Below are 11,184 nucleotides of genomic sequence, written 5' to 3' on the forward strand. Positions count from 1 at the left end.
CACCATCAAACATCACCATCATCATTACCATCACAATCATAATCAACATCGGTATCCCTTTCATAATAAGTTTCCCCGACTCCCTATACGCACTAATGCTCTCGTAGGACTGCTGTTCAGTGGGTTCCTTGTCCTCACTCAACCCGCCCGAGGATCCACACCTGCAACATTTGCAACATCTTGGGCAAACTCGGTAGCCGGGCTGTAACGCAGAGACGCCCTGGCCCGCGGCGGTGTGTGTGTGTGTGTGTGTGTGTGTGTGTGTGTGTGTGTGTGTGTGTGTGTGTGTGTGTGTGTGTGTGTGTGTGTGTGTGTGTGTGTGTGCGTGCGTGTGTGTGTGTGTGTCTACACGTCATAAAGGCCCGTTTATATGTGTGTGTGTGGTATATTCTGTACCTTCCTGTCTGTTTTTGTCCTGGTATCGTATGGTTTGACTCTGGCTTCCTGTTGGCCAATATCTAAGGGAGTGTTAGTTAATGAGGCACATCTAACATGGCCTTGTATCTCTCTCTCTCTCTCTTCTCTTCTCTTCTCTTCTCTTCTCTTCTCTTCTCTTCTCTTCTCTTCTCTTCTCTTCTCTTCTCTTCTCTTCTCTTCTCTTCTCTTCTCTTCTCTTCTCTTCTCTTCTCTTCTCTTCTTTTCTCTTCTCTTTTTATCTCTCCCTCCCTCCTCCTCCCCCTCCAACCTATCTTTAGAAGAAGAAGAAATTCATAGCCTCACGAACACCGAAAACAGAACACCTCCCGAATAGCCAAGGAGCGAAGACACCACCAGACCCCCGAAGACGCCGCCCCAAGACGTGGGCGGACTGGCAAGGAAGGCGGAGGGGAAGGGGAGGGGGAAGGGGGTGGGGAGGGGGTTGGGAGGAGAAGGGGAGGGGGAAGGAGGAGGGGAGGGGGAAGGAGGAGGGTGAGGGGGGTTAGGAGGGAAGGTGGAGGGTGAGGAGGCTTAGGAGGGAAGGGGAGGGGGAAGGGGGGTAGGGAGGGGGAAGGAGGAAGGTGAGGGGGGTTAGGAGGGGAGGGTTGGAGGAGGGAAGGAGGAGGAGGAAGAGGAGGAAGGCGTCATGTGAGAAGACCAATGTTCGGGTTGGTCGGGTGTCAGGGCATGGTTGGGGACAGAGGTGTGTGTGGGGGGTGAGGGGGGAGGGGGTTAGGAGAGGGAAGGGTGGGGAGCGGGAGGAGGGAGGGGGAGAGAGGGGGAAGAGGGCAAAGTCACCAGAAAGTGAAGAAGGAGTGAGAAAATAAAACAGAGAGAGAGAGAGAGAGAGAGAGAGAGAGAGAGAGAGAGAGAGAGAGAGAGAGAGAGAGAGAGAGAGAGAGAGAGAGAGAGCAGATACGACAAACTCAAATATGTAACCCATTTTGAGTTATATTATTCATATATATATTTTCAGCTCCAATAGTTTTGTATATGATGTACCGGAGTGTCCGATAATTGTGGATTTCTGTGGATTGAATATCGGACCTGCGATAATAGAAATTGATATTATCGTGTCGTATAACTCTGACAATTATAGGATATTTGTGAGGGATATTTGGGGTTGTCACTGTACGTTAATTACAAGGTACGTCGCCACAACTATTCCTGTTGCTATCTAGTATATAATTTTGTCATTTGAGAGATCTGGGAAATGTAACGGACATTTGTGTGAATATATTTGATTCTATTAAGGTTGTAAGACTTTTTTTTTTTTTTTTTTTTTTTTTTTTTGAACCTGAGTGCGCATTAGTGAAGTTTATAGTGTATCTAACTTGTTTCTCGTTATAAATGGAGCGTTGAGCACGTTTATAAAAGTCTACCCTGCTTTATATGGCCGTTTTCCTCCGTTTTCTCTAAACGAAAATGAGTCCGTTTTCTGTGACCGTGCAGCGTGTTTGCTAGGACACACTAAAGAAAACTTGATATATCGCATTTTCGTTTTCTCTGATCGTGATATTCACATTTTATATTATTTGTTTTGTTTATATCGTAACACACCATATATTTTGAATTAATGACGGAATATTTTTGTTTTAATATTCAAGTGACGAATATCAAAGATTTAGCCTTTACATCGTCCTGATAATAGTTCAGACAAGTGAAGTGGTTATTAGCCTCATAACCCTGGGATGAGAATAGCATGTAAAGGCTAAAGAGAGAATGGGTTGTGCATGATCGATCCCTTGTTGTCAGGTTCCTCATCCTCCCCTCCCTTCCCTCCCCCACCCTCTTCTCTCTCTCTCTTTCTTTCTTTTTTTTTTTTTTATCTTTCTTTCTTTCTTTCTTTCTTTCTTTCTCTCTTTCTTTCTTTCTTTCTTTCTTTCATTCTTTCTTTCCATACTCCCTCTACCTTAGCCGTCTCCTTCTTCTCCCTCCCCTTTCTTTCCTTCCCTTCCCTCTCTCTCTTCCTCCTCCCTCCCTCCTATCCTTCCTCCTTTCATTATCTCTCTCGTCTTCTTCCTTTCCCTCTCTTTTTACCCTCGTCTCGTCTCCTGCTTCCGCCCCCCCCTTTCCCCAAACCCCCTCTCCTCTGCCTTCCCTCATTTTCTTGTGAGTTTCCCCTTCCCTTCCTCTTCCTTTTTTCTGTAGTATTTAGCGCTTTGTCTTGTCGTTTTCTTTCGCGATTATTTTTTGCTCCCCGTTTTCTTTCACACATTATTTTTTCAGTCGCTTTTTCTTTAAATTTTTTTCTGTCTCTTGTTTTCCCTCCCGCGTCATTTCTCCTTCTCTCGTTGTCGAAATATTTCCCCTAAAATCGGGTTTCAGAGAGCGAGAGTAAGAGAAAGAGGAAGAGAAAAGAGAGAGAAGCATAGCGATGAAAGATAAGAGTTCCTCTTTTTTCATATCTGTGTCTTCTTCCCCCTTCTCTCTCTCTCTCTCTCTCTCTCTCTCTCTCTCTCTCTCTCTCTCTCTCTCTCTCTCTCTCTCTCTCTCTCTCTCTCTCTCTCTCTCTCTCTCTCTCTCATTCTCTCATTCTCTCATTCTCTCATTCTCTCATTCTCTCATTCTTCCTCTCCCTGTTTTCCACATCTTTCAACTTTATTTATAAATTTTCCTAAACAGTTAAAAAAAAAAAAAAAAAAAAATGAAAACGTTAAACCGGTTAGAGGGAAATGACTCACGAAATGGGAAATGAGGCGCGCGTTGGCGAGGGGGAAATGATGTTGTTTGGCGATATTTTATCTTCGTGGTTTGCATTCCGCTAATTGAAATGGGCGTGCAGTTGGTGGGCGTGCGGGCGTGGTGATGAGGTTGGAGTGGAGGTGAGGTGTGTGGGTGGGAGGGTGGGTGGGTGGAAGGGAGAGGGAGGAGGGGTAAGGGGAGTGTGTGTGTGTGTGTGTGTGTGTGTGTGTGTGTGTGTGTGTGTGTGTGTGTGTGTGTGAGTGTGTGTGTGTGTGTGTGTGTGTGTGTGTGTAAGGGTCGTGTGTGTGGGGGGGGGGGGGTAAGGATGGGTTAGTATGTAGGTAGATGGGGTGGAGGGGACTGTTATATCAAAGAGTTGGCGCGGGCTTGGAAGAGGAAGAGAGGGAGGAGGGAGAGAGGGGGAAACAAAGGGCGTTCAGGTGTTGAAAACATCTTCCTCCTTCCCTCCCTCCCTCCCTCCCTTTCTTCTCTCCCTATACCCCCCCTCCCTGTACCCCTACTCCCTTTCTCCCTTGCCTCCTCCTCACTTAAAGCGGGCGGTGATATGAGCCGCCTCTCTCTCTCTTCTCTCTCTCTCTCTCTCTCTCTCTCTCTCTCTCTCTCTCTCTCTCTCTCTCTCTCTCTCTCTCTCTCTCTCTCTCTCTCTCTCCTCTAGTTCCATCTTGCTCTCCCTCCTGTCCTTCACCCTCACCCTCTCCTCCTTTCCTCCCCTCCTTTCACTCATCTCTCCTTCTCCTCTTTTTCCCTCTCCCTCTATTTCCTCCCTCCCTCCCTCTATCTCCTCCCTCCCTCCATCTCCTCCCTCCCCTCCTCCCTCCCCCCTCCCCCTCCCCCTCCCCCCCCCCTTGCCTGCGCCCTCCAGCTTTAATAGAGCGGCCGAACTGGGTCACGATTACCATGGTGGCAGCGGTGGCACTTCGAGCGGCAGTGCCATCAGCTGGGCGACACTGCTTGTGGCTGCTTTGCGACTGCTTGATGTGTCGCTGGTGCTTGGTGGGGTCGGGTGGGGAGGTGGGAGGGTTGGGGGGGAGGGGGAGAGAGAAAGGGGGAGGGAGAGAGAAAGAGGGAGGGAGAGAGAGAAAGAGGGAGGGGAAGAGAAAGAGGGAGAGAGAGAGGGGGGGAGAGAAAGAGGGAGGGGGAGAGGGGTATAAGGAGGGTAAGGGGGATGGAAAGTATTTTGGGGGGGGGAGTGTTTTTGTTTATTGTTTGTCCCTTCTATTCGAAAGGAAAAAAATAATATATATTTTTTAAATGGAAATCCACATGGCAAAACAATTAATATTTATATATTTATATAATATATATATATACTATGTCTAAAAAATAGATATGATAGATAGATAGAATAAGAAATATTATAGAAACTTACCTGTTGTTCTTCCCTCCGCCCGCAGTTCACGGCATGGGTGGACGCGGTGATCTTCGTGTTCAGCCTCGAGAACGAGTCGTCCTTCAATGCCATCTACAACTACTACGCGAAGATGGCACACTACCGCAACACGACGGAGGTGCCGCTCATCCTCGTGGGCACTCAGGGTAAGTGTGGAAGGCGACGTGCTTGTTCGCGTTGTTTGTTTGTTTTGTTTGTGTTTCGTTGGTTGGGGGGGAGGCTGGGTTGGAGTCTGTTGTTTTTGTTTGTTTTTCCCTTTCTTTTCTTGTCTGTCGTCGTCACGTCATCGCCTTCTCTTCTCTTTTCCTTCCCCCCCCCTCTCCCCCATTACCAGCTTTCACTCCCTCCTCCCCTCCCCTCCATCCTCCCCCCTCCCTTTTTCACAGCGAACCGCGGGCGGCGCGGGCGGCTCAGCTGGTGCAGGTGGCGAGACAAGGGCGGCCAGTCTGTCACCCGCGGACCTGGTCTCGCGGCGGCCACCTCCCCTCCCCCCAGCCCCCCTGCTGACCCGTAGGAAACGTCATCCCGCCCTCCCCCCCCTCACTCCCTTTTCTTCTGGCCTCCTGTTGTCCTCCCTCTTTGACCCCTGTTGTCCTCTCCTGGCATGGAGGAGGAGGAGGAGGAGGAGGAGGAGGAGGAGGAGGAGGAAGGAGGAGAAGAAGAAGAAGAAGAAGAAGAAGAAGAAGAAGAAGAAGAAGAAGAAGAAGAAGAAGAAGAAGAAGAAGAAGAAGAAGAAGAAGAAGAAGAAGAAGAAGAAGAAGAAGAAGAAGAAGAGACACCTTGTGGTCCTATGTAGGCGGGATATGGGCCTGAGGCTATGGGCGGGTGTGAGCTCGCGTGGGCGTAGGCGTCCATACCGGTCAGGAGCGCGTGCTGGGGGAAAGGGAAGAGAAGAGGAGGTGAGATAGAGGGATAAAGGGATGGAGAGAGAGAAGAGGAGGGTAGGTAGAGGAAAAGAGAGGGAGGGAGTGAGAGAGGGAAGAAGAGGAGAGAAAGGAGGGGGGGGGGGGGCTCAGGATGCAACCTAGGAGCGCCCTGTGACTCATCCTTCGTTCTGCATCCTTGAGCAGAACTTTCACCGCTACTTCGCTTCGCTTCAACTAGGACGGGCGGCCATTATGTTCGTCTGTGCGGAGGTGACCCGCGCTACGGAAGGGAGAGGAAGAGGAAGGGGAAGAGAGAGGGAGAATGGGATGAGAAGAGGAAGGCAGGAAGGAAAGGGGAGAGGAAGGAACGGAGAGAAATAGAGAGAGGGATAGGGAGAGGGAGAGAAGATTTGAAGACGGAAATAGACAGTAGCATGAAGCCTTTACATTATCCAAAAGGCCTCTCTTGTTCTATTTTTTCCCTCTCTTGCTTTCTCTTTCTTTCTTTCTTTTTTCTTTCTCTCTTGCTTTCTTTGGTACCCCGCTATTCCCCTTTGCGGGGGCGGTGGAAGGCCTGTTCTGCTATTCTTTCCGAGGTGCCCCGTCGCTGGGGGGTGAGGGGGTTTGAAGTAGGGATGGGAGAAGGGAAAGGGTGTGTGAAAGGGATAGGGATTGAGAGCGGTAAGGGAAGTCAAGGGAAGGGGAAGGATATATATAGAGAGAAAGGGAGTGAAGGGATGATGAGACGGTATATGGATAGGAATTGGGATAGTGATAGAGATCGAGATAGAGATAGAGATAGGGAAGCGAAGGGGTAGGGATAGGGATAGAGAGAGGGAAGGGAAGTGAAGTGAAACAGGGAAAGTGGAGGGAAAGGTTGGGATGGGATTAGAAAGGAAAGGAAGGATAGGCAGGGTAGCTTCAAGGAAATGGAAGGGGGAAGGGGAAGAAAGGTAGAGTTTAATTAAGGGGAAAGGGAGGAGAGATTTTAAGGAAGAGAGGGCTAGAGATGAAGATTGTTTTAGGGAGATAGTTTGGAGGATAGTTTTAGGGACGGCGGGGGGAGGGAGGGGGAGGGAGAGGAAGAGGGTGTGGGTTTCGATTGGCGGCGAGGAATTGGTTCGGGGAGGTCTGGCTTGCGGTGCATTAGAGGGATTGCTTCCTCCTCCTCCTCCTCCTCCTTCTCCTCCTCCTCCTCCTCCTCCTCCTCCTCCTCCTCCTCCTCCTCCTCCTCCTCCTCCTCCTCCTCCTCCTCCTCCTCCTCCTCCTCCTCCTCCTCGCGTGGCGGAGCTGGCCGGAGCGCCGTTGTCGGATGTTTGCCTTCGCCTCTTTTCTTCGCTCACTCTTTCCAGTCCCTCTCTGTCTCCTCTCCTCCATTCTCCTCTCCTCATTTATATATATATATATATATATATATATATATATATATATATGTATCACATGGCAACATCCTCATTTTCTCAAGGCTCCCCTGAGCTTTGCGAAAGCGTGTGCATGACAGGCCGTCGGATCACGCATGACAGGAGGCACGTGGCAGGAGGCTCCTGAGATGGGCGAGTCGGAGCGTTGCCTCCTGGCGTCGCTGCAGCACGGCGGCAGAAGCCCACAGCGGGAGGTTATCTTTCATTTTGGTTGCTGGTGAGGCCGTGATGGTTGGGGGGGGGGGGGGGGTACGTGCATATGGGAAGGAGGAGTGGATGCAGACACACTCACACTCGTACACTCACATACACTCCCACGCGCACATTTATATGCACACGTACGTGCAAACTCACATGCACAAGCACACACACACATGTATACACACACATACACCTCTCTCTTCCTAATGACTGCGGCTGGTATTACTTCCAGGCGGGACGCGTCAATACCAGCGCCCCCTCCCCACCCCCTTGTTCCTCTGGGGACCTCTCCCCTGCCTCCCCCCTCCCTTCCTACCACCCTCCTCTCCCTCTCCCCCCCTCTTCACCCTCCCTACCACCCTCCCATCCCTCCCTCCCTCCTACCCTCTACCTCCCTCCCTCCTACCCTCTACCTCCCTCCCTCCTACCCTCTACCTCCCTCCCTCCCTTCCTCCCTTCCTCCCTCCCTCCCTCCCTCCCTCCCTCCCTCCCTCCCTCCCTCCCTCGGGTATTCGGGATCCCTTCATCTCGAGTCGGATTAAGAACACTTGATAAAGAAGTTGTCCTTAATAAGGATGCGCTTACTCCCCTCGATCCTCTGTCCCCTTCCTTCTCCCCCCCCCCCTTGTGCCCAAGAGGAAGAAGAGGAGATGAAGGAGGTTGGGGAGAACGAGAGAGAAAGAGAGAGAGCTGAAAAGAGAAAGCGAGAGAAAAGAATTACTTCCGTTTAGTTGGCTCCCTTCAGGAATTGATTGGTCCTGTATTATATTGATCGGTCGGCCTCCGATTCCCCGACGTGACCGCAGTCGCACCGCCCGCCGCGCCGTCTGCAGGGGGGTGCGGGAGACGTTTTACAAAGCTTTTAATGCAATAGTTGGGGACATCGAGACATGGGGGGGGGGGGGGGGACGTGGGAGAAAGAGGCATTTTATTTACGATATTTAGTCGTGTTTGGTGTTGTTATTATTATTTTTTGTTTGTTTGTTTGTTTGTTTGTTTCTTGTGCCGTTGTTGCTGTTACTCTTACTGCCATTTTCTCCTTTTTGGGGGGTGGGGGTGAAGGGAGGTGTATTCCCTTTTGAACGATTTTTGTGCTTGTGTTTTTTTTTTTTTTTTTTTTTTTAGACATGACTGGCGCTGAGGTTGCTGTTATTTCTACTGCTATGGCTTCTTCTATAGGCCACTACTATTACTACATTTAAAAAAAAAAAATTATTGTTATTATGATCGATGTTATCCCACATTGTCTCCATTCTCTGTTTCTACGCCCGCTTGCTCCCTCGCTCGGCTGAGGGACACTTTACCCCACCCCCCCCCTCTTGGATCGAAATAGTCGAGGGGACTGCCGGACACCCTCAAAGGTCACCGAAGCATTCCCCGCGTCGCCCCCTCCCCTCTGCCCCTCTTCTGCCTCTCGTCTTCCCCTCCTTTCGCTTCATCTCGCTCGTTATTATCGTCCGTCACCTTCCTCATTCTGTTTGCGCCTCTTCGGATTCGTCCTTCTCTTCTTTGCTTATTCTCTCTTCTTCTTCTCTTGCTGTGACCTCCTCCTCCTCCTCCTCCTCCTCCTCCTCCTCCTCCTCCTCCTCCTCCTCCTCCTCCTCCTCCTCCTCCTCCTCCTCCTCCTCCTCACACAATGCCATCGCATTACACCCTTACCTCAACCCCCTTTCTTTCCCCCTTCATCTCCCCTCGCGTACCCCTTCCCATCCCTCTTATCTCCCCTCACCCTACATACCTTGCCCCTCCCCAGTCTCCCCTCCTCTCCTCGTCCCCCCTCTCCCCTCCCCTCACTCACTTTCCCCTCATTCCCTCTCGGCCTTACACGAGGGGAACAAGAGACACGGAGGCAATGGCTAGGGAGGCCGGGCTGTACGTGTATTTAGGTGTATTATCCCTCTCCATCGCGCCCTCCTCCACGGGGAATAGGTGCGGGCGTTTGTTTTTGTTTGTGTGTGTGTTTGGGGCACGTTTTTGTTTTCATTTTTTCTTATTTCTTGTTTATTGTTTTATGTTTATTCGCGTTGTGGGTTTTACGTGTTCGTTACGTAAGCCTTTGCATCGAAAGGGTGTTGTGTGCGTGTATGTCTGTTTTGATTGGCCTCCACAGAGCGGCGCTGCGGTGGCGAGCGGCGATAAAAGTACGCACGGGACACGATGGCGCCACGTGTCGGTCTCTCCCTCCCCTCCCCACTCTCCCCCTACCTCCCCACTCTCCCCTTACCTCCCCACTCTCCCCCTACCTCCCCACTCTCCCCCTACCTCCCCACTCTCCCCTTACCTCCCCACTCTCCCCCTACCTCCCCACTCTCCCCTTACCTCCCCTGGAATGGGGGATTGGGGAAAGGGGTGGGAAGGGGGGATATTTATCAGATGTTGTAGTGTTTCCCGACGCCGTTCGCGTGCGGCGCTCGGCTAACCCACTTACTCAGGCCGCCGTCGCGTTGGTATGGAGTCGGAAGTTGGGCGCGGGGGCGGGGGGGTGGAGTGGGGGGCTCACGGAGGGGGATTGAGGAGTGGGGGTACACGGAGGGGAATCGAAGAGCGGGGTAAGGGTATTGGGGGAAGAGTTGAGGGGTACGGGGTGGGGGAGGGGGCAAGGGAGGTGGTGGAGGAAGGAGGGTAGAGGGGCAAGAAGGCCCTCTGGACACGCCTACGGACACGCCTACGTCCCTCTCCGGACACCGTTATAAGCAGGATACCGCGTTGGCCCAACTAGCTGCGTCTGTCTTGATTTATTACAATTAATATTATTATTATTCAATGGACATGTGCGTGTATGGCAGAGACTGGCCGGAAAAGGGCGCAGTGAGAGGAGGAGGGGGGGAGGTGAGCGGAGGGGGAGGCGTGAGGGTGAGGGAGGGAGGGAGGGTGAGGGAGGGAGGGTGAGAGGGGGGGAGGCGAAACAAGGGCGGACCTAAATAACTCTTGAATATTGCTTAGCTCTTTGGTTTGGCCGTAATGTCATTCTCCAATGGGAAAGAAATAGGCGGAGAGGAGAGGAAGGGAAGGGGGGGAAGGGGGGGGTTGGGGGAGAGAGAGGGAGAGGAGGGGGAGGGGAAGGGGATGGAGGAAGAGGGGAGGGGGAAGGGGACAGGTGTGGCTTGACAGGTAACTCATCGACTGTGTCCATTGTTTGTGAAGGGATATTGTGGGTTTTCGTCTTGTTGTTGATAGATAATAAGGTAAATAGGATACGGGCGTTATGTCCGGCCTGGGTTTGGACTACGAGGTTAATGATGTGATTTACAGGTAGGATACATGTGTGTGTGTGTGTGTGTGTGTGTGTGTGTGTGTGTGTGTATGTGTGTGTGTGTGTGTGTGTGTGTGTGTGTGTGTGTGTGTGTGTGTGTGTGTGTGTGTGTGTGTGTGTGTGTGTGTGTGTGTGTGTGTGTGCGCGCGCGCGCGACGTGTATTCAGTGTTTGCTAAAATATCCAATACTTTGACGCCTGTCTTGTCTAGACACACCGTAGCTACGATGTAGACCTTCCCCCCCCTTTTTATCCCCCCACACCACCTTCTCCCTTCTTCCTTTCTCCCCTCCCACCTTCCTCCTTCCCTCCCTCCTTCCCTTCTCCCCTTCCTCCCACCCTCACTTCCTTCCTCCATCACTTTTAATTTAATGGTATTTGGTCGAATAACGGGCCATGACCCCGTGACCTTTCATTGGAGATGGCCATTGCTCTTCGGTAAGCAGTCCCCCCCTTGTCCCTTCACCCCCCTCCCCCTCAGTGGCACTATTATGTCCTAGTGCCCCAGGGAGTGTATTTGGGCGTGAGTGCCCGTGTGGACGGAGGGAGGGAAGGGGGAGGAGGAGGGGCGTGTGTTGTCACCTGGCGCGAGGGGCAGCGGGGAGGGGAGGGGGCGCCGCGCCTGGCTCCCCCCGCTCGTCGATACATGTCGGCGGTGTAGTGGTGTGCTGGTGTTCCTCACGTCCACACCTCCCTCCCTCGCACACTCTGTGGCTCCTTTCTTCTCCTTCGCCGCCGTCGCCGCTCCCTTCCCCGCCTCCCCGCCCTCTGCCCTGGGATAGCCGCCTTTCGAATCCGCGCCGCCGGGGCCTCCGTCAGAACCGACCTGCGCTCCGCCGCCATGCTCGGCGAGGGCGGACACTTCGCACCACCTCCGCCGCGGCCGTCGCTGCTTCACGCTCCTCGGCGGGAGTTTTAGACGGGGCTTCGG

At 52.2% G+C, this 11,184-nt stretch overlaps 1 protein-coding gene across 1 annotated transcript in view; it reads left to right on the plus strand.

Annotated features, from left to right (window-relative positions):
* LOC125030478 (centaurin-gamma-1A-like) overlaps nucleotides 1-7,021 on the plus strand; it is a 79,099-nt gene extending 72,078 nt beyond the window's left edge. The window contains exons 4-5 of the mRNA XM_047620519.1: nucleotides 4,518-4,787; nucleotides 6,881-7,021. Of these exons, the coding sequence (XP_047476475.1) occupies nucleotides 4,518-4,787; nucleotides 6,881-7,021 (411 nt within the window). The remainder of the gene's footprint in view (nucleotides 1-4,517; nucleotides 4,788-6,880) is intronic.
* The last annotated feature ends 4,163 nt before the right edge of the window (nucleotides 7,022-11,184 follow it).

This window comes from Penaeus chinensis, chromosome 11 (genome assembly GCF_019202785.1).
Source record: "Penaeus chinensis breed Huanghai No. 1 chromosome 11, ASM1920278v2, whole genome shotgun sequence".
Classification (NCBI taxonomy): Eukaryota; Metazoa; Arthropoda; class Malacostraca; order Decapoda; family Penaeidae; genus Penaeus; species Penaeus chinensis.